At 41.1% G+C, this 20,411-nt stretch overlaps 1 protein-coding gene across 4 annotated transcripts in view; it reads left to right on the forward strand.

The window, feature by feature from the left end:
• Positions 1-4,509: 4,509 nt before the first annotated feature.
• MYZAP (myocardial zonula adherens protein) overlaps positions 4,510-20,411 on the forward strand; it is a 53,066-nt gene continuing 37,164 nt past the window's right edge. For 2 of the 4 annotated variants that reach the window (XM_029958704.1, XM_018069812.2), the window contains exons 1-4: positions 4,510-4,545; positions 10,144-10,233; positions 17,791-17,949; positions 20,154-20,246. In XM_029958704.1, coding sequence (XP_029814564.1) covers positions 10,144-10,233; positions 17,791-17,949; positions 20,154-20,246 — 342 coding nt within the window. In that variant the 5' untranslated portion in view covers positions 4,510-4,545. The other 2 variants (XM_018069813.1, XM_018069814.1) reach the window with 2 other exon arrangements.

Here is a 20,411-nt window from a genome sequence, read left to right on the forward strand (position 1 = left end):
TGGTGTGGGAATTCCTAATTTTAGATTTGTCTATGTGAGACCAGCAGGAGAGGCTCTGAGTTTTTGTAGTAATCTTTGTATTAGCCATGTACCAAGAGCAGTAAGTGACAGTAAACAATTAAAGGTCTGAGAAGTGATATGATGCTTGTAGCTGAACCAAGCTGGACATTCAGGTGGCTGTGTGTGTTATGTCACTTCAAAAGGGTAACTATAAACCACAGGAGCTCCAAATGCAGGAAAGATGTATTTGCCAGTGAAAGATGAAATATTATTCAAGAGAAGAACTGCACAATATTATGTGTTGGTTTGTATACTGCATTTCAGGGCACCTATGACAACTGAATTTGGGGGCTCAGTTTCTGATATGTCGCCTAACAAGCTGTTTTATGACCATTAGCAGGCTAAAATTTTCATTTTAAATGCCTAAAAAGGAGAGCTTAATAGTTCTATGATGCTGAGCTAAGTGTGTGTCTGTAGAATACAAGGGTAAGAGCTGGCAGCAAAAAGAAACAGCTTTGAGGAAAAATAGTTGATTGAGCCTACAGTTCTTAGTAAGTCTGGTTCTGAAATATTTTACATGCACCTGTCCATTTGATAATTTCTTCTATAAATGGGTTTCATACTTTAGGGATGATGAAGGCAGAATAGATCTTAATCCCCCTGGAAAGTGTAGGCTATTAGAAGTTAATTACAAGACCTCAGTTTTGTCGCAATACAAATGGGACTTTATAACCTTAATGACCACAGGTGTGAGTTCTTGTTCCATTTGTACCTCTGCAATTATTCCTAAATCTTATAGGATTACTATTCCAGTTGATCATGTGCTATTGGAACTTTTTTTCTTCCTCTTGACTGTGTCAGCAGTTAGCCTGAAGATGGAGAGGAGATTTTGACAAGAAAGTAATAATCTACTTTTTATCATGCCCACATTTAGACAATTTGTTATGGCAAGACCAGGCTACCCACTCCTGCAGGAATTATTTTATGATCTGCTATTCTGTTAGGGCAGACCTGCTTCCTACTCCATGTATTGCATGCTCTGTTGTCCATCTTGTGACCAAGGGCTTTTCATAGAAATGTCTGTTGATTTTGTGACATCCTGTTTCATTTTTCCCGCAGCAAAATGGTCTTTGGGCCTCCTGGGGAAAAAAATATTTCAGTAACACTGGTGGGGGTGAACAAGGTAGTGTACAAAAAAACAAAAAAGGTGCCTACACTTTAAATTTCTTGCAATTTCTGTGTAATTATATTAGCTATGTCACAACAACTATTGCTCCAGATATTCATACTATAGTGTCATCTTGTAATTAACCTGCTGTGCTTCTGGATCATTGCAGTCACAAAGTGCTGTGCCAGGTTTTGAACTGAAAGCTCAGCATCCTGGTCAGATTATGTTCTGCCACCATACTGTGTATTGTCTGAGCAGTCTGTGTGACTCTTTATACCTTTTGAGTAGTCTGTCCAGCTGTAAAAACCAATAGAATACTGTTAATTTAGTCAAACTAATTTCCAAGTAGTGATTTCCTTTCTATTCCCCCATCTCATTTCTCTAAAGTAATGCCAAACCACAGACAGTATAAAATGCTCTCAACATGTGTACAATGACCCTTGCAGGAAAAAAGAGTTGTAAACTGTGGCAAATCTACTTCAGACTATCAGGACCAGGGAGGTAAAGTCATGGGTCCTGGCAAACAGGGAAAAGCCAAAAACAGACAGGGAGCAAAACAGAGAGTGACTCTGTGGATTGTCACTTCTTGGTTTAAGCTTCCACAGGGGGTGAGAGAGAATGGCAAATGTGGAATAACGAGCTGCAGCCATGAATACATGCAGAGCTGGTCCTAGGCAAGCAACAGCTGGGCACGAGAGCTGTTCAGAGCAGAGGAGACCTGTTGCTTGCTAGAAGCCTGTCACCTTTACTGCTGTTGGTGGGGAGTCCATCATGCCAAGTCTGAAAAAACAGTGGTCAGACATCCTGTCCCTGGGGAGGTATCAAGGAAGCAAACCCACAGTTCAGGGACCTCCTGGGTCAGTAGTTATAGATGTATCTTCATGTTTTACAGCTCTCGTAGCTTGTCTTCCATGAGTTTACCCAGCTGCTTCTTGGGAGCATTTATATTCTTCATGATCAGTGATTCTTCTGGCATAATTTCACACACAAATGTGGTGACTGCACATGGTTGCATGGGATACACAGTCAACTGGCAAGGCAGCAAACAAATTAGACTCCTTACTACACTTGAGCAGCTTCCTAACTGAGGGGAAGGGAAGAAGATTCAGAGAGTATCCAAAAAAAGGAGACTACTAGCTATGCATGCAGGTTATTCTTTCTTAGAGGATATTAATTTGAGGATGTGCCCAAAAGTAGAAGATGCTTCTGTTCAAGCAAATATTGGTAAATTGGGTAAACATGTCCTGCTGCTATTTTCCCAGAAATGGGGGGAGCTGTTAGTAAGGTAGATGTAACTGAGAAAACTATATTTTTATTATCTATCTTTGTATTATCCATGAACAAGTCTTCCTCATCTGCACCAACAAAATTTCCATCAAAATTATCACTATTTGCAAAGTTGATGCAGACCTTGTAGATTCTCCCAAAGATCTGGTTATTGTGCCTTACTCTCATGCTTTAGTGTATGGGAAGGGAGGTCCTTTCCCATAGTGTGGTACAAGTTTAATCTCTGTGCCTGTCCTTAGAAAAGCAGTTTCCTGTTTGTGCCTTGCAGTGACCAGGCAGCCCTGCATACAGGCCTTTTCCCAGAGGGAAATGAAGTCCAGAAGGCAAAACTTCTAAATAACCAGGATAATCTCGCAGGTCTATGAACTCCTCCTCAGCTGAAACCACAAAGGTCACCAGCTGTCTGCATACCAGAATTTAAACAGAGACATTGCTGCTCACCAGAATAACCAGGAACAAGTAAATGACAGCCCAGTGGGTAGACAACATACTTGTGAAGGAACGTGTTGTTGATGATAAACCTATTCTCCACCTGCAAACCCACAAAAGCAGCATTACAACCAGGAGCTAAGACAGGTGTGATTCATATGGAAATGCAATTGTTTGTAGGCACAAGATGCCTTCCCACAAAGACATGCAGCCAATCTTGAGGTGAGAGAAATCCAAATACAAGTGGTTGTTCTAACTCATTTGCCTTGGGCTATATTACCTTCCTCTGGGGGAGAAGAGAATAGTAGCTAGGAAAACAACAAAAAATGCTGAATACTAAATGCAGAACCTTCATTCATTCCTCTGGGTTGGGCAATGATTTCTGCCTCTCTTCCTCAGATCCCTGTCACGTTGATAGCTCAGAATCTTGTCCTGGAGACAGACAACTGGGGGCAGAAGCGGACAGAGGCATTGCACACAGAGAGGGTGAGGCACTCAGACTTCGGTGCAGTTTACATTTTTCCAGTGCAAATTACTTTCCTCTCTTCAACACTCTGGTCCTTTACATCTTATCGGGCACAGACACTGCACAGCCATAACTGTGTTTTCTCGTGGCCTTAATTTAATTACATGGAGACGGGAGATAAATTATTTAAAAAATGCTCTTTAAGGTATTTGTTCTGCCATTTCCTTCAAACAAAAGCATCTCCTTTGAGTATGACTCCCTTGATTACTGAGGAATGCACTGCTCATGACAGCCCAGGCTGTGGGTGAAGATGTGTGTGCCTAGGCCCGTGTCAGCGTGGTAGGGTTGTGGCGTTCCCTCAGCCCAGATCCGGAAGAGCTGAGCATCTGAAATGCTGAAGTCCACACCTGCAACCTGGCTCGGGGCCAGGCAGCTCCAGCAGACCCGGCTCACCTTGTTGGACCTTTGGCACCAAGGCTGATGCTGTCACTCATGCACTGAGCTGCACCGGCTCTGTGCCTGTCAACCCGCGGCTGTCTGGGGTCTGCGTGCTTTTGGATCAGTCTGGTACCCGTTCCTGGAGCATGGATAACAACTGACAGCCCTGGGGCACCCACGGATTGCTGCTGTGGGAAGAAAGGGAGGACAGTGTCCAGCTTTCACATATCACTCTCTGGTTAGAGTGCTCAGAGGTGGGTACAGGAGAATGGGACAGAGTTGCCCCCAGTGACTCCCTCGAGCCCTACCCCCCATTTTCCAGTCCCGGCAGGTGGCCGAGTGACAGACGGACCCAGGCGGATCTCCTCTCACAGCCCCTCTCCCCACGCTGCGCCCCAACACCCAGTCATGAGCAGAGGCAATGCCACCCCGCACCGGGACCTCAGCGTCCCACGGCCACTTTGCCCAGTTCCACCCCAGGCGAGAAAAGCGGGCACTCGGGTGGCCCGGGCGGCACCGCGGGGCCGGCAGGCTTGGACGGAGGGGAAGGACGCCCCGGCCCGCTTGCGCGGCCTTCCCCCCGCCCGGCCCCTGCGGCCCGCCCGCGCCAAGTGCGCGGGCGGAGCGGGCGGCGGCCGGGGCGCATTCAGGTGCGCGCCGGCCCGCGGGGATGCTAGCGCTACAGGCTCCGGTCACGGTCGACACGCACCACCCCCCGGGGACAAGCCGAGGGACGGCTGCCGCAGCCCGGCGGAAGGTGCGCGGGGGCAGCGCGGGGGGGCGGCGGGAGGCGCCGCGGGAGGTGTGCGCGGAGGGAGCGGCGAGTTCGACACCCCTTTGTACTTACCTGCGGAGCGCCTTTCCTTTCTTTCTTTCCTTCTTCCTTTTTTTTTTCTTTTCCTTCTCCTCTCTTATTTTGCGCTGTGCGAGAGCATCTTTCTGTGCGTTCGATGTAGGTGCGGGGAAATGATGAGCTTCTGGGGTGTCCCGCAAGGCTTCTGTAGTGCTAGTCCCTGGCTGTTCGGGAAGGTGTACTTGTGTTGGAGACTTTCTGCCTGCATCTTTGAAATGCATCTGGATATCTGAAACTCGGAACTTGCCTGCCCAGGCTCTGCCTGTTGTGAGGAAGCTCGCCACAACGATTTAGATGGCAATAGTAATTTGATTGGATAATCGGTTTCTCAGATACAGAAATATGATTTATTGATGTATTTTTTTAATTTTCATAGATGCATTAAATAATAACGATGTATTAATCTGTTAGGAAGTGCTTCTAAAAAGTTGTTAAAACTCATGCAGGTATGACAGGAATGTCTCTACAGCCACCCAGCTTTAAATAGCCCTTTTCTTGCTGCTGTAACCACACTGCTATCATTGTGAGTGCTCACTCCACATGTGAAGAAATAAATCAAAATAAGTGATAATCTTGTCCTTACAAAGAAGTACACCCATGTGATCGTGAAGCTTCTTGATTTATGCAGTGATTGTTTTGATGCTTCAAAATTATGAGTTCCTAACTGAAACAATGAAGAACATTGTGGTGCTCTGTTTTACATGATAGCAAGAAGGTCAGGCTCTTCCACAGCAAAAGATTGCTGGTCTTCATAAAAATTGAAGTTGCTCATGTATGTGGAAAAATTAAGATGACTTTAGTCATAGTTATGTTTCCTGTGTGTCTTCCGTATTCTCATTGAGTTTTCCTATTTTACTATTTCTTAAAGAAGTTAAAGTAAGGGAACTTGTGTTTAGGTGATAATTTTCATATTTTCACCCTCTTGATAGATTTACTGGGCATGATGTAAGATGAACTGTATTTGATATATTCTCTTAAGGAAACTAGTAAAAATTTAATTTGCAAATACAGCCCACTGGGAAGCTGTTGTCCCTTTTTTTTAGTGAAATATGACTCCCTTACCATGAGTTGTAAGAAGAGGGGAGGAAGACAGTTAGAATAATTGCTGAATAAATGAAAGATGTGTGTCACATTCCTGTGTGTTTGTGGTCACAGGAAAAGTGCCCTTTAATTGTGTGTGGAATCTCATAGCAGAGCTTTCATAAATGGAGCAGGCTAATCAACAGATAAATGAGCAAAGAAAGTACTTCTTTGCTTTTTAGGACTGACTGAAATTAAACATCCACTGTTTTTCTGCTTTCACCTTCAAAAGTCTGAAGCTGACACTGGGCTTTAGGCAACGGGAGTGATTTTTGTGCATTGAGCTGGTAGGGTAGTGGATATTTACTTGACAAGGGTGTTTTCCCTGTGCAGTTTTATTATCAGACAATATCAACAATATTAAATTCTGGTGATGTTTAACTCTGAAGTTGGTTTGAAGCTGGATCAGTATTGAACCACATCTTTTCTGTGGGGCTCCTGTAAAAGTCTTATTCTAAGACTGGTTGGTAGTACAGCAGCCTGTATTTTTCTATTGCTGTACTAGTAATTTTGGTTATTCTGTAACAACATTGCTCATTATTTTAATGCTAGCTCTGTAATTATTTCAGTCCATAGTTAACTATGATTAATGCCTTTCTGGGTGCTTCGTTTTTTAGAAAGGGGGAAGAAGAGGCTGAAGAACATTACTCAAACAGAATCTGTCATCTGTATTTGTTTTAAGTTGCACCCTAGTGATTTGAGTAGGATGGTAAACATAAATGTGGATTGTGGATCTGGGCCATGAATTCTCAACATTTTAAACTAACCTAGATTGGGTTTTTTTCCTAACTGCCATACTGCAGTAGCTCTCATCCATGCTGTCCCAGTAGCCTCTTAGAAATCTGGTAAAAAAGCATGTCTTGACCTGTTAATTTTCACTGCACTCAGCAAACTTTTGCTGTCTGGTGTTGTGTTGGGCTGAACCTGTCAGTCTTTGTTTTTCTCTCTACTTATTTGTTTCACAAGTGATGCCAGATGAGCTTTGGAAACACCACTCATGGGTTGTTGGTGTCAAAAAGCCAAGAGCAAACATAAAATGTTGGTACCATTAAGCTTACTTATATTGGTGACTTACCCAAGCTGCAGATGCTGCAAATTAAACAAAAAAGTGAAAGATTATTAGAAATATACCTGGTTCTTCTTCTACCCGGTATTTCTTTTTGAAAGTTATGCTCACAAAGTGACAATGTCAGTGACATAAAGGGAGGGTGGAAGCCACGTCTGTCCCTGTTTTTTCTCACTTGTTCTTAGTAAGCAGTTGAAGGAAATTGAATCACAACTTTTTCCCCATTGGAGTAGTTCTCATTCTCCTCCCCATCCCTGCATTACCCAGTTGGCTTCTGGAAACTACTTCTTCATCCTCATGCACATTATCCTGCCATTGTTTGGCACTGAGTCGAGGCACTTCCTGTCACGCTCTCATTTCCATTTTAAGGCATCACTGCAGCAGTGTTTGCTGTTGGAGGAGGGCTCACTGTGATTTCCATGTGGGCCTCCTCATTCATTTGCTCCAGTAAACTTGCTGACAAATGGTACAGTGTGTTGATTCTTCAGAAAGCACTGCACAGCAAGAACAGTGTATGTACAGTATTTGTGACTGCTTCTGGGGGTTAGAGGAAAAAGTGGTTGTTTTTCCCTTCCAACATCTGTAGTGTTTCTGAATTTTAGCAGATTGGTCTGTGGTTCTGTTCTGAAATAGAATGCATCATCTGGGGCCTACGAGGAGCAGAAGTGGATGGCTGCTTTATATGTTTGCTGCTGTTTCCCCAGGGATGCTGAGGAAGTCCTATTGTTATAAACAATAGCAAAAGTACAGCCTGTGTAGGTTTGTCCCAGCAAGGAACTGGGTGGTAACTTGCCACTGCTGTACAAGCCTTACTGGGCATCACTTCAAGGCTGAAATCCTCAGCTGACTGCCAGCTGGGGTGGGGGAAATGATTTGGGGGTAATGGATAAGGCAGTGTGAAAAGGGCAAGAAAAAGCAGTTTAAATGATAACAACCCTTTTATTGTACAGTGGTTTTAGTCTCAACAAATTACTGTTGTAAATTTGTATTTCCAATCTATTTGTTATGATTTGACTGCCATTCTGTGATTTCCTTCATAGTAGCTCTGTGATGTGACAGTCAGTCATGACCGGTAGACAGGTACAGGGGTAATTACTTATTTACAATCACTGCACTCTGAATCTATGTTGCCTATAATTAGCCCTGTACTGATTAGTAGGCAAGCTATTTGCCAGCTTCAGAGAATCATACACAACTCAATTTCTCCTAACTCTGAATTGCCAGTCATTATCTATTTCTGTTTATCTGAGGGTTTTTTAATGTTTTATCCTAGCAATCCATTCATTTCTTTTTGTGCAGTTTTCCTTCATTTGAAGTCACTGTAAGGAAAAGTTGGCCTCTTCTGTCACTTCCTGCACAGCAGAGATTCAGTTCTGTTTCCTATTTATGACTCTGGTCTTTGTTTGCCTACATGGAGGAATGCCAGTCTCTGTTTCCCTTCACGTTGTAAACGGGGATGTTTTAAGAGGAAAGAGCCTTACTAAGCTAATGGGAAGAAAGGGCAGGGGAAATGGAAATTAAATAGGTGAGAAAAGGTGATGCCGATTACATTATGAATCCAAGAGTTTTGAAGATGAGGAGTTTATTATCAATATATCTTGATAACTGACTTTTAAGTGGGAAGCACCATCAGCTTCTGTAGTATATTGGGAGAGTCTGGTGTTCTTAGAACAAACAGAGCAGTCAATCTGTGTCAAAAGCCAGTGTGCCAAGATTGATAATTTTTAAATGCATTTCATTGTTTCAGAATTCTTTATCAAATAATGAATGCAGAACCTGCTCTTATGCTAAGTTTTGGGGGTGTTATGTGACTTTGTGGCTTCTTGTTCTAGATTTGCTAGCATATGCATGAATGATAAATTAACAATGCACAAAAAGTTGCCTTCACAGATGTGTCCAAAGAGTAGGTTATATTTCACCTTGATCTTCTTAGAGACTTTTTATTCCTTCTTCACACATCTCACATATTTTATAAGAACTTTATCTGCATGTCAGGACATTGTCATTCCTTAATGGCAGAAGGCCTTGCAGACCTGGAAGACCAAACTGAGAGGAAGGTGGAAGGCAATACATAACATATTTTAAATACAGTTGACAACATACCAGTAGTCGAAATGCTGTTGATTTGTCCTCTCAACAGATTTAAAGAAAGGAATTAAAAACAGTGAAGTTGCTGCAGATATTTGCAGATAGTTCTTCCAATTGCTTTTGCTTGGGAAGAAGAAAAAGTTAAAGCCCGTTTGAAAAGTTGAAGAAGGTCTGAACTTTATTGCCATTTTCAAGGCCAAAGGAAGTGCTGCAATGACCTGTGAGCTGTGAGCTTGGACAAGTGCAATGGGAAGGGGTATTTCAGAGAAAGACACACATTGAGCATGACTGAAGGTAGGAAGTCAGGAAAAACTGGAGAGCTCTAGACCCCCTGAGATGCTGGTCTGTAGAAGAGCAGTGGTGATGGCCCACGGTAATCATGAAAGGGATACTTCAGAGCTTCACAGGAAGAGCTTTAAGTGCTCTCTTTGTTGTCAACAGACAGCTGGGATTTCACAGGAAGGTATTGTGCAGCTTTGAATCTGGACTGCCAAAATTCTTATTTCAGCATTTGCTGTGCTCTCTTTAGGACTTACAGTTGTTTTCCATGAAAATGTCTCATGAACAGGACTGAGACTGAAAGTTTTAACAAAATTTCTTGTATGAAATGCGCTGATTTGAAAATATCCTTACACCAAAGATGTCTCAGTCCAAAGCAAGGCAAACTGCAGGTGGGATCAGAAAGATATCGTCCCTAGTGGCTTTTCTAAAATCAGTTGGGAAACAACACTGCTTAAATTTTTTCTGAAGTGTTTTGAAGCTTAGTTTTTATAAATAATTTGTATGTAACAGATTTCAATAATATTCCTATTCACATTCAGTGGAGTTGCAGCACTGAGGTATCCCTTGCCTCAAATATTTGGCCAGATACTGAACAGAAAAGAAGCATTCACTCTAAAATACACTCTGTTTCTAAATAATCTCTTTTGAAGATTAAAAGTTTGGCCAATCAGCAAACAAAACTCAGAAAGTAGAAAATTATGTTCATTGTTCTGTTCTCTCAGTTCTCAATGTCATTTATGAGTACATAAGAACAAGTTGTTGATTGAAATGGATTTTTGCTATTCAGGTATGTAATTATGGGGATGCCCTTGAATTATTTTTTGCCATCTAAAAACCCCTCTAACCTTTAAAAAATAATCTTTTGGCAGATATGTGGTAGAAGGTAGAAAATAGTAGATTCAAACTTGAACGTTAGTACAGTTCATTCTGTAAAGAGAATTATGAAAATAATTTTTTATAATGCCTAAATCTTGTTTTTCTTTCAGATGAACGTCTGTAGGTTACGCTTGACGGTGCCACCTGATGAAGTCTCACAGCCTGAGCAGGGAGTGAAGGAAAGTGAAAGAAAGAAAAGCGTAAGTTTTAAGAATCAAAGTTAAATTCTGTATAAACTAGGAGTAAATATAAGCCCTCCATAGCTGCTGATATTAGTTGCTGTGAGCTTTGAGCCTGAGCCTTGGAGTTAGGGATTGTAAAACTGCAAGAAGGACAGTGGTGGAGGAACAGCAGAGGGTGTGGAGGAAGAACAAAGGGTTTGGAGGTGATTTGTGACTGAGGTACCTTTAAAACTTGATTATTTGATATTTATATATCCAAGAGCAGGAAACTGTTATCAGGAGCTGGGTCTTGCATCAAACAGGATCTTGATCCTCTGCTGAAGGGGATTTCATGTTTCATGTAGGCTTAGCAGTGTGCAAGGTTTGGGCATTACTGTGTATGGGAGCTGCTGGGCCAGGGACCTGGATGTTTTGCTGTGTCAGCTAATTTTGGTAAAGGGTGATGTGCAAATAAGAAATACAAAATAAAGAATTTAAGATTGTTCTGAAGTGAAAGTGATTTGAAGGTCATGTGCTTAGAAGGGTTCAGAATGGCAAGTTTTTTGTAGAAATGAGTATGTGCACACAAAAAAATCTTAAATCTGCTTTGGTGCAGAACTTGTTCTTTAAGAGCTATTTCAGAGTAAGAGATGATGTTTAACTTGTCTTAAGGATAGTCTAAAAAGGGAAGCTGGACAGGCTCTACAACTTCACCACATTTATACTTTGATAAACCAAAATCAAAGGAGAAGTTGGTGAGGTTTGCCGGACCCAATGTCTGAATAGTAAAATGACAATAGGAAGCAAAACAACAATAGGACTTACTTGAAATAATTTCTTAGTGATACTTAGAGGCAAAAATAACTGTAAAATTACTCAGAAAGACAAACATTCCAAAGCAATAAAATAAATGCAAAGTAAAATGATCAAGATAAGGATTCCTTACCAGATATTTCTTGTGCTCGAATAGTGTATACACTCAGGTTTTCATGCAGTGCTCTGGCAGAGTAATTGATCCTTCAAGCTCTAGAAATGCTACTTACAGAATAGATTAAATGGGCCTTAATGCAAACTAACTTCGGGCCAGTATTAAATAGTAATAATTCATTTTTTACAGATGGGTTTAGTTGTGGCACTTAAGCAGCTTCTCTGTCAGTCTTTTGCCAGCTTGTATCTGATTGCAGCAACCCTCAGACTGGCCTAATCTTATGGGCTCATTGCCCTGAGAGGAGTTTGTTTTTGAGGAGGGCAGATATTGACTCATGGCTTACTCATTTTATGGAGCTGAGTAGTGTAATAATAAGAAAGAAGTCTGAATGATTAGGGCTTGGACAATTTGTAGTGACAATTTTCTTACGTGACCAATTTTTTTTCTCTGTGGGACCTTATATTTAATGAGAGCTGTTATTTCCCACATAATACAAGTAAAAGCAAGTGGGCTTTATATCAGAGAATGTTAAGGCAAGGATATGAAAGATAATAAATACATTATTTGGCTCAGGATACTGCTCAGTGATTTTTAAGAGATGGAAGCTTTTTAGCTGAGACCAAAAAAAACAGTGTGTTTTAAATGCTGTATGTTCTGAGCAGTTTTCTGAAGTTCAGTGCTTTGAGACAATTTAAAGATTTTTAGAAAGCATACATAAAGTCTTCACAGCTAGATGGGATTTAATCAGTCAAACTCATAGCAATTAAAATTCCCCAGAGCAATTGTGCCATCTATTTGTGTTTTATAGTTTCTGTGTAATTAACAAAATCACCCCACAGATTGCAGTGTATGGAAGCAGCTCCAGAAAAATCACTGATTGTGAACTGATCTTTCCTTATGTCTCTAAAGCCAGGCAGTAATATATTACATGCAGATTTTTATTGTCTATGTAACCTATTGCATTATCTATTTGAATTAGTTATACAATAACTTACAGTGCACACATGCCTCATGACCTAGTCATGCTGTGATGCTTTTACTCCAATTTAATTAAAAAAGTCTCCTAAAAGCAGTGATCAGATATCTCTGCTGATCACCAATGTTCAGCTGACTTCATGTTAATGAAATCACTTAAAGCACTTGGAGAAGAACAAATTTAACAAATTTAGGTAATCCACACACCGTCCTATGAGAATTGTGCCCCCTTTTTGGAAATAAGGATAATAGAAATTAGGGAACTGCTCCATTTTCTGCTTTGCACTTGACAATTTAAGGTAAAAAATCCAGCTTCAGTAAGAATAAAGCTTTAGCATCAGATTCCTTGTTGGAATCTAGAGTTCTGTGCTGTCTTTATATGCTGTGTGATTTACAGAAATGAACTGCAGGGGTAATCTGTGGGATTGTACAGTTTTTGCTAGAGTGCTCAAACGAGTCATGCAGTCAGAGCAGGGCAGGACACTTATTCTGTTTGGGCAGGACAAGTGCTGGGGAGAGACAGACTATTCCCTGTCTCTGCTGGTGAGGGGGGAGAGCAAAGGCCTCTTAGTGTCCGAGGGAATGCCAGGAAACTATAAATACACCGTGGCGTGACATTTGGTTGTAATCTCTCCTCTTTCAAATCTTTCATTAGAAGGAGGTGATTTTGAGCTGCCCTGGGGTGACACAGTGATGACTCACTGGCTGTTTGTTACTTTGCTCCATCTTTCTGGGCTCAGGACCACTAAGAGATGTTTCAGTTGCAGAATCAGCTCATGAGCTGCACAGCAGCTCTTGCTGGTGCTGATCCTTCCAGTGACTTGTTTTGCAGATCAGAAGTGATCCAGTGTCAGTTGGTAGCTGTTGGCTTGGCCTTTTTCACTGTAGTCCAAGCTTCATGGAAAATGTGTGCTGTACTTCATTCAATCTGTATCAGTGCAGTAAGTTTCTGGATTGACTTTTTTGTTGCTGTACATGCACGAAATAAAAATGATCTGGTGCAAGAGATAAAAGTGATGGATCTGGGTAGTTTTTTGCAACAAAATTGCTGTAGGCAATACTGTACTAGGGTGGCCTCTCCCTGTCTTCTGTGAAAGGCTGGCAGGTGGTGCAGTTAGAGACTGATCTCAGAAGCTGAGAGTGAGCTTGTGCTCCAGTGTGTCAGGTTGAATTTTTGAATTTATATTTAGGCTGTGATACGTTGAAAGAAGGATATGAGAACTTAACTGACAGGTAGAGGCTGGTTGGTTGGTTACAGGCTAAAAGCCTAGTGCTGGATATCTCTGAGTTGTCAGCACTTTAGGTAGAGAGGATCACAGACTATTCTGATTTTGTTCCATTACTTTTGTTCATGATAGACAATGGATGACAGCAGTGTGAGGCTGTTTACTTCACCATGAAGTACAAAGGCATATTGTGTTTGGCAGATTGTATGCAAAATCTGCATGTCCTGAAGCCTCTTGTCTTGCATAATAAAGGGCTACCAGACAATTGTATTGTCCCTGTTTGGGATTGGGCTTATTTTTATCCATCAGTCTCTTTCTTCACTGTCATGGCTAAATTTGGAAGTGTCATTGGAAGCTGCAGCTAAGCTTTTGAGGGCAGAATATGGAGATACATGTAGACAGACTTTTTTCATTTGGACACTTGGACAAGAGAATGAAAATGAGGTGATACACCAGAAATTTGTGTCACTTTACTGTCTTTGTGGCTTTTACCTGAGTCTGAGCGGCGTTTAGTCTTAAACTCTACTTGGTACTTTGGCTGTGTACATCCTCAAATGCTTGAATTTTCCCCAGCACAAAAAGTAGGCTGTGAAGAAGCCAGAAGAGGGATTTGCTCCTGTATGTCATGGTGAGAATCAAGCAGAAACTCGTGTCAGGCCTGGATCACGAATACGAGCGCAGTGAGCAGGGGCTGTTGTGCACATTGAATCTAGGACAGTGCCTGTTTTCTCTGCTGCCAGCCCACTCCTATCTGCAGAGCAGAACTTGTGCCCTAGCAAATGTGGCTCATGTGCTACAGGTGGCTGATGTTACTGTTCCTCAGTCTCTCCAGCACTGATTGCCTGATTTTTGATGTGTACTAATTAAGCGACACCTTCCTTAAAACCAGCCCTACATGAAAAGCACAGAAAGAATTCCCTTGACTTCTGAGGTTACTGCTGCATTTGTTGTATCTTATTTTCCTAATGCATAAACATCATTGGTGTTCTGTGTACAGATTACATGGATGAGATATGACTCTTTTTAATGCCTCTCACTTCTGTGTTTTGAGATGGATACCTAAATTCTACACCCAAGGAGCTTAAAAGTTGGAATGTGTTAAGCAATGCTTCTTGTTTAGCATCATGAATTTAAGAACAGTCATGTCTTATGTCATGGCATATTTTCCCCATTTTAATACTATTTTTATATAAAACATCCATAAATCTAACAAGATTTTAATGGGCTGTAGAGGAATATGAAAAAACACAACAGAGCTACCTTTTGTCAGAGCACAGTAACTGTTCTTGGTGACCTCAATGTTATAAATGTGTCATTTTACTGAACAGAAAATATGTAACATAAGTAACAACCTGAATATTCTTGTTCCTTGTATAACTACTGAACAAGTAAAAGATAACTGGATATTTCAGAAACGTCTGGAATGTGGCTGTTAAGGAAAAGATAAAACCTCACTTAACTGATACAGTTCTTGTTCAAAGTTTTTAGATGTGTAGGTAAACAGAAGATCATGAGTCAGGAAAATTTGAAGGCCATATGAATGCTAAACCCAGAATTGTGTTAAGCATTACATTAGACGTCCTTTTTTCCTCAAAATATCTTCTGTGCTTTTGCTTTCAATTTTGGGGCATGGAGAAGTATGGGGCTGTCTGACTTTAATTAAAAAGACTGATGGAGACAGATTGGGAAGGACATCATTCCTCAATGTTATTTGTGATGCAAATAAAACCACAGGCCATAGAAAAAGCAGCTAACAACTCATATTTAGGGTTTGGTTTTATAATGTCTTTGCTTCACCTGTTTCATGCTAACATGTGCTACGTCCTAGGACAGACACATAAACAGGATGCATGGCAATTATCAAGGCTTTTGCAACCTTGGGGTGTAGGCTTCTGTATTAAATATTTATTAGTTAAGTAAACAATGGCTACATTTCTTGAGCACAGTCTGTGTGACCATACCAAGTACAACATGTCTGTTGCTGCAACACAGACAAAGCGTGTTCCTGGAAGCTGATACAGGATGCATGTGCATCTTGCTGTTACCTTGGGCTGTCACAGAACTGACTGCAGGCACAAAGAAATATTCACAAATTGCTTAAGCTTAATCTGCTTTTTCAGATCAGCAGCTCACATCAGAAGGGATTCGACTGATATTTTGACCTTAAACAAGGGATGGTTGACTAATCTAATGAAACCTTCTTCAAGCACTTTTCTGCTTAACTTTACAGTATTTACTTGCATATATTTACTTATGCTGTTATCCTCACTGAGGTGTCTCACTGTAGTGGAGGCCATTGAGGACCCTCTTGGAAAAATATGTGGGTATGTGTGGGACATAGAGGAAAACAATGAAAAGTGTTTGACTGTAAAAAACTGTTCTGTATTCCTTGGGGATGTGGAAAATCCAGGATTTATGAAAGAGGAAACATGGGAGAGAGAGGATGTGATAGAGGAAAAACAGAGGACAAGGCAGAAAAGGAGAAAACAGTGAAGGGAGAAAAATAGACAAAGGTGGGTGGAAGTGGCTTAAGAGAGGAGGCAAACTGGCAGAAAGTGTACTCAATACATACTTAGTGACACAGATCTGTGGAGAAATTTGAGAACTGAGCTATTCAGCAAGGCCTCCTTTAGAGGCAAAGGTGTATTAAGAAAGTCAACAAGCCTAGGAATCCATCCAACTCTCAACCCTGCATTGAGCAGAGCTTTCTGATTGTAACCTGTCCTCTAAGAGGGGGCTGCAGCAGGTCAGCCCTTCTTTGTCTGTTTGTACAGAACCCTGAAACAAGTGGTCACTGAGTGGAAATTAAGAGTTACCAAACAGAGAAAAGGGGGAGTAGAAAATAAACAAAGCTGGAATAGAACAGCAATGAAAATGGCTAAAGAAATATGAGAGAAGTTATTTGTGTAGTTGTTGGTTCACACAGCTTTAAATCAAGCAAGAACTGTACTGAAATTTTAACAAGTGCTTGTCTGAGGATTGTGATACGAAGGAGGAATAAGGAGAGGGTAAAAACAATATCCTGTGTTTTGGGAGAACTGTAACAGTCAACAGATGATGGAGATTATTTTAATCTTCTGAAAGAGAAGTAACAAAAGCACCTTAGGAGGCTTGTGCCCAATACAGATTATGGGCAAGTTTAGCATTGTTACAAGAGCCATGTAAGCAGTTTGCCTTTGTGCATTCTTAATCCTGCATGTGCTGCCCAATATGATGTAAATTTAAGTCTGTTCATCTGTGAAATACATAGTAAGTGCCATGAGTGATTCCTTAGGAATGTGTCCGTAATATTCTAAAAATAAGGAATTTGGTAATAGTTTTTCATACAGAATTCTGCAAACAGCACTTTAGACAATTCTGCTAGTGTTTCAGAGGCACAAAGGGTCTTGGTATTGCTGGTATTCAGCTGTTCACCTCATTAAAAATGAATGATCATAGGCAAAGGGTATGGATTTATGAATTTAGTGTCTGGTGCCTTGGTAACCTCTAAACAATCAGAGTGATTATTCATTCTGTTATCAGGAAGATGGAAACTTGTGTGTAATCCCATTATCCAGATGCAGGGGAGGAGCTGCAATGAAGATATGAAAGAAACCGTACAACCCTGGAAGCAAACAAACACAGAAAAGTTTTGAGGCATGTCCCATCTAGTTCCTGTATTTCTCTATTCTCAAAATATCAGGTGTGGAGGTTTTGTTTGTGCACATCCAGAGAACAAAACAAGAAAAACCCCCAATAATACACAGTTATGAAATGGCTGATTATGAAGCTATGGAGCTTTGCATGCAAAGTTATATCATGTATAGGTATGGCTGGCTGCCCAATGTTTTATCATTAAGTGGTTTTAAGGCTTTTTTTTAAATGATGGCTTACAGTTTTGTTGCTTTTCGCCTGAAATGTTGTTTATTAGGTGTCTGCTCTGTGATTGTTCCCCTCCCAGCCCTGCACCCCCCCCCCCCCCAAGCTTCAGCAACATGATTAAGCTATTAATTATATGATAAAGGAAAATGTGTAGGATTTACAATTTTGAAAATCTGCCAGTGCCATGCAGGAGGGACACAATATAAAACAAATGTCTGTCTTTACCCATTTTTCTTAATGCAAGTAAATTTTCATGTTCATTTTCCCCTTACCCAAAGAAGCATTTATTCTTATATTGCCACATATAGCTGTGTTTGGCTGCTAAAACTGAAAGTGCTGCTGCTTTAGACTGCAGTTGCTGTCCTCTCATCTGTCAGGGTAAGGGCTGGAGATGTTCTAGGATGCAGCTGCAGGTGGATATAAGACACTGAGCTTTCAGCCTCTGTTTGGTGTCAAAGACATCTCTATATTCTCTATCAATTATAAATTGGTCATCACTATAGTTGGCTGTCTCTCCTGGCCCTATGTTGCTGTTTTGTTTTTTTTTTATTCTAGTCTGATTTTAAAATTATCTCCCTTTTTTCTTTTTTTTTCCCCCACTTTCAGGAGCTCTACCATGTACCAAATGGGATGTCTCCAGGGAAGCTCTCTCATGGGATGGTCTATGGTGTTGTGCACCGAACTGACAACAACCATAAGAGAGAAATGGTGGTTTATGGCTGGTCAGCTGACCAGCTGAAAGAAGAGATGAATTACATTAAAGAAGTGAGTTACAGTTTCAGCTTCAACATTTGTCAAATATCCTTTCCATATATCCATGTAGAGCTGTGAGTGATGACTGCTGTCCAGCCCAACACCTGAATTTGAATTGGGAACCTCCTCAGAAGCTAAAGGCTTACCTTGTTAGCATTTGAGTTGAGAAAAAAATATGCTATATATATACTTGGGAACTGTGCAGTCCAGACTCGAGGCCTCCCTGCCAAGTGGTGCTTGAAAATTCTTGCTGACAGGAAAAACTGTGTAAGCAGACACCTGGAAGGACAAACTCTCTCTCCTCTCTTCCTTTGCTTCACCATCCCCAAGCCCCCCAGGTGTGAAAAGGCTTCTAAATTAGGTGATGTAGTAAAATCACTGGGGTATATTTTGGAGCAACCTTAAAATAGTCAGCCTAATAATGATGTCTTTGTACTACTTTCTCTGTGCATGCACATTTATTATAATTGGCAGAAGCTCTCCTGAAAGACAAAAAATGTATTTCTGATGCTGCTTGAAATTTTTCTGTGCCTGAAACTCAGCCCATCAGTCCTTGGCTCTCAGGCTTTGGCAGTAACACCCTGATTACCCCAGGGCAAATAATTTGACCTTCTTTTTCCATCCACTCTCACCACCCATGGAGCCATTGGTCAGTGGTTATCAGGTTACACTGATTCACAAGTCCAAATGCAGTTGATATAAAGGGAGGAACACTGAGACAAACCAGCAGTGTAAGAGACTGTAATTATGTATGGTCTTAACGTCTGCCTGGTCTCTGTAACTATCAGCACTTGCTTCTTTCCCTTATTACTCACAGTTTGTGAGCTCCCCTCCCAGTGTTCACCACTCTCCAGCTTAGGGCATGTCAGGGTATGTCACTACTGCAGTGCTGGCAAAGCACACAAACTGCCCTGGTGCTGTTTTCCTGCCTGAGTAGTTTCTCTGCCCTGTTGGGGTGGTGTCAAGGAACAGGTGAATTGTCATGCAGCAGGGCCAGCTCCCCAAACTCCACTATTCCTGGTACCTGGGCTAGATTGCTTAGACTGGGACCATCTCCCTGCCCTTTTCTGTTCCCAGCCGGCTCACGGCAGGGAGGGACACGACACACCAGGTGAACTGCATGTCTTGCTTGTGCATTCAGGTACTGATTCTTCCAGGAAAAAGTGGGAAAGACATAGGAAGACATACTGGCTCTTGCTCTCCCATCTTCTGGAAATTGAGTTCAGCTGTGCTGATTTGTGAACTTTGGCCTGCCAGATAAGTTTTGCCTTTAAAAGCGGAGTCTTAAAAATAAGAGTCCTGAGCTTATCTGCATATGTGCTGACTTAAACAGAACCAAACTGATGGGCCATGTCAGAGCTGCTGATGGTCTCCTCTGGATCTGAGCACATGGGTTTGGTGGCCAGTGCCCCTCTTTGTGGGAGGGAGTGGGTGTGCTCTCTGCAGGGCTCCTGGAAACATCCCCTCTCGTATAAAGCTCTACTCGAGTTTTCCCCACAGCCCAAGCCTGTGCAGGTAAGCTTAGGTAAACTCGGTGCCTTAGAGTATCTGCAGTCAGTCTCACCATTTGATAGGGGTGAAGGGGAAAAAGGAAAAAAAGAGTTTGAATTATGTAGCTGCAATGTAGACTGCAGGCAAACAAGATTGCAATGGCATGTAAACTGGAGCTGGAAGCCAGCTGGTTTTTTTATTTTTGTTTGGTTTTGTCTTTTTTTCCTTTTTTTTTTTTTTAAGACAAGGAATAATTTGCATCCACAGTTCTTAAAATCAAACTGAGTTCTCTGTTCTTCAGATTTGAAATTGCATTGGTAAATAAAAGTCTGAAATTAGAAGGGTTTATCTTCAAAAGATACTCGGAGAAGTAACCACTTTCAAAAGTATGAAGGTGTATTAAATCTATGTGTGGATGCTTTTTTTCGGAAATAAAACTATATATGCTCAAATTAGTTTTAATTCATTTAGTAAACAAATGTTTAAGTGTCTACAGAGAAGTTTAGAATTACTCATAGAGACAGGTATTTGTATCATCCCTACATAGGCAAGTCTTGAGACTTAAGTTTTTTTCTTGTTCTTAAGAGTAAATTGTTGTTATGCAGAAGTAGATTAATAATGGAAATTATGGAAAGTAACAATGAAGAACATAGAAAAAATTCATGTCCTAGTATAAACAGTATCATCTATAAGTTTCATAAAGCATTTGATTTTTCTGACAACAGGTGAGAGCAACTCTGGAAAAAGTAAGAAAAAAAATGTATGGTGAATATGATGAAATGAAACGAAAAATACAGCAGCTTACAAATGAACTGAAAGTAAGTATCCACTCACCTGTAGGGAAAGCATATGGGAATAACTGCCCTAGTGTTATCTAGAAACTTTTCTTTTGCTTTAGCAGAACAGAACTGATTTTCCAATTCACTCCAGTTCATTGGTTTATGTGACATCTGTAGTTTCCTTTCTTTCTTTATCTTTCCATC

Source organism: Manacus vitellinus, unplaced genomic scaffold (assembly GCF_001715985.3).
Source record: "Manacus vitellinus isolate BGI_N305 unplaced genomic scaffold, ASM171598v3 scaffold_16_pilon, whole genome shotgun sequence".
Taxonomy (NCBI): Eukaryota; Metazoa; Chordata; class Aves; order Passeriformes; family Pipridae; genus Manacus; species Manacus vitellinus.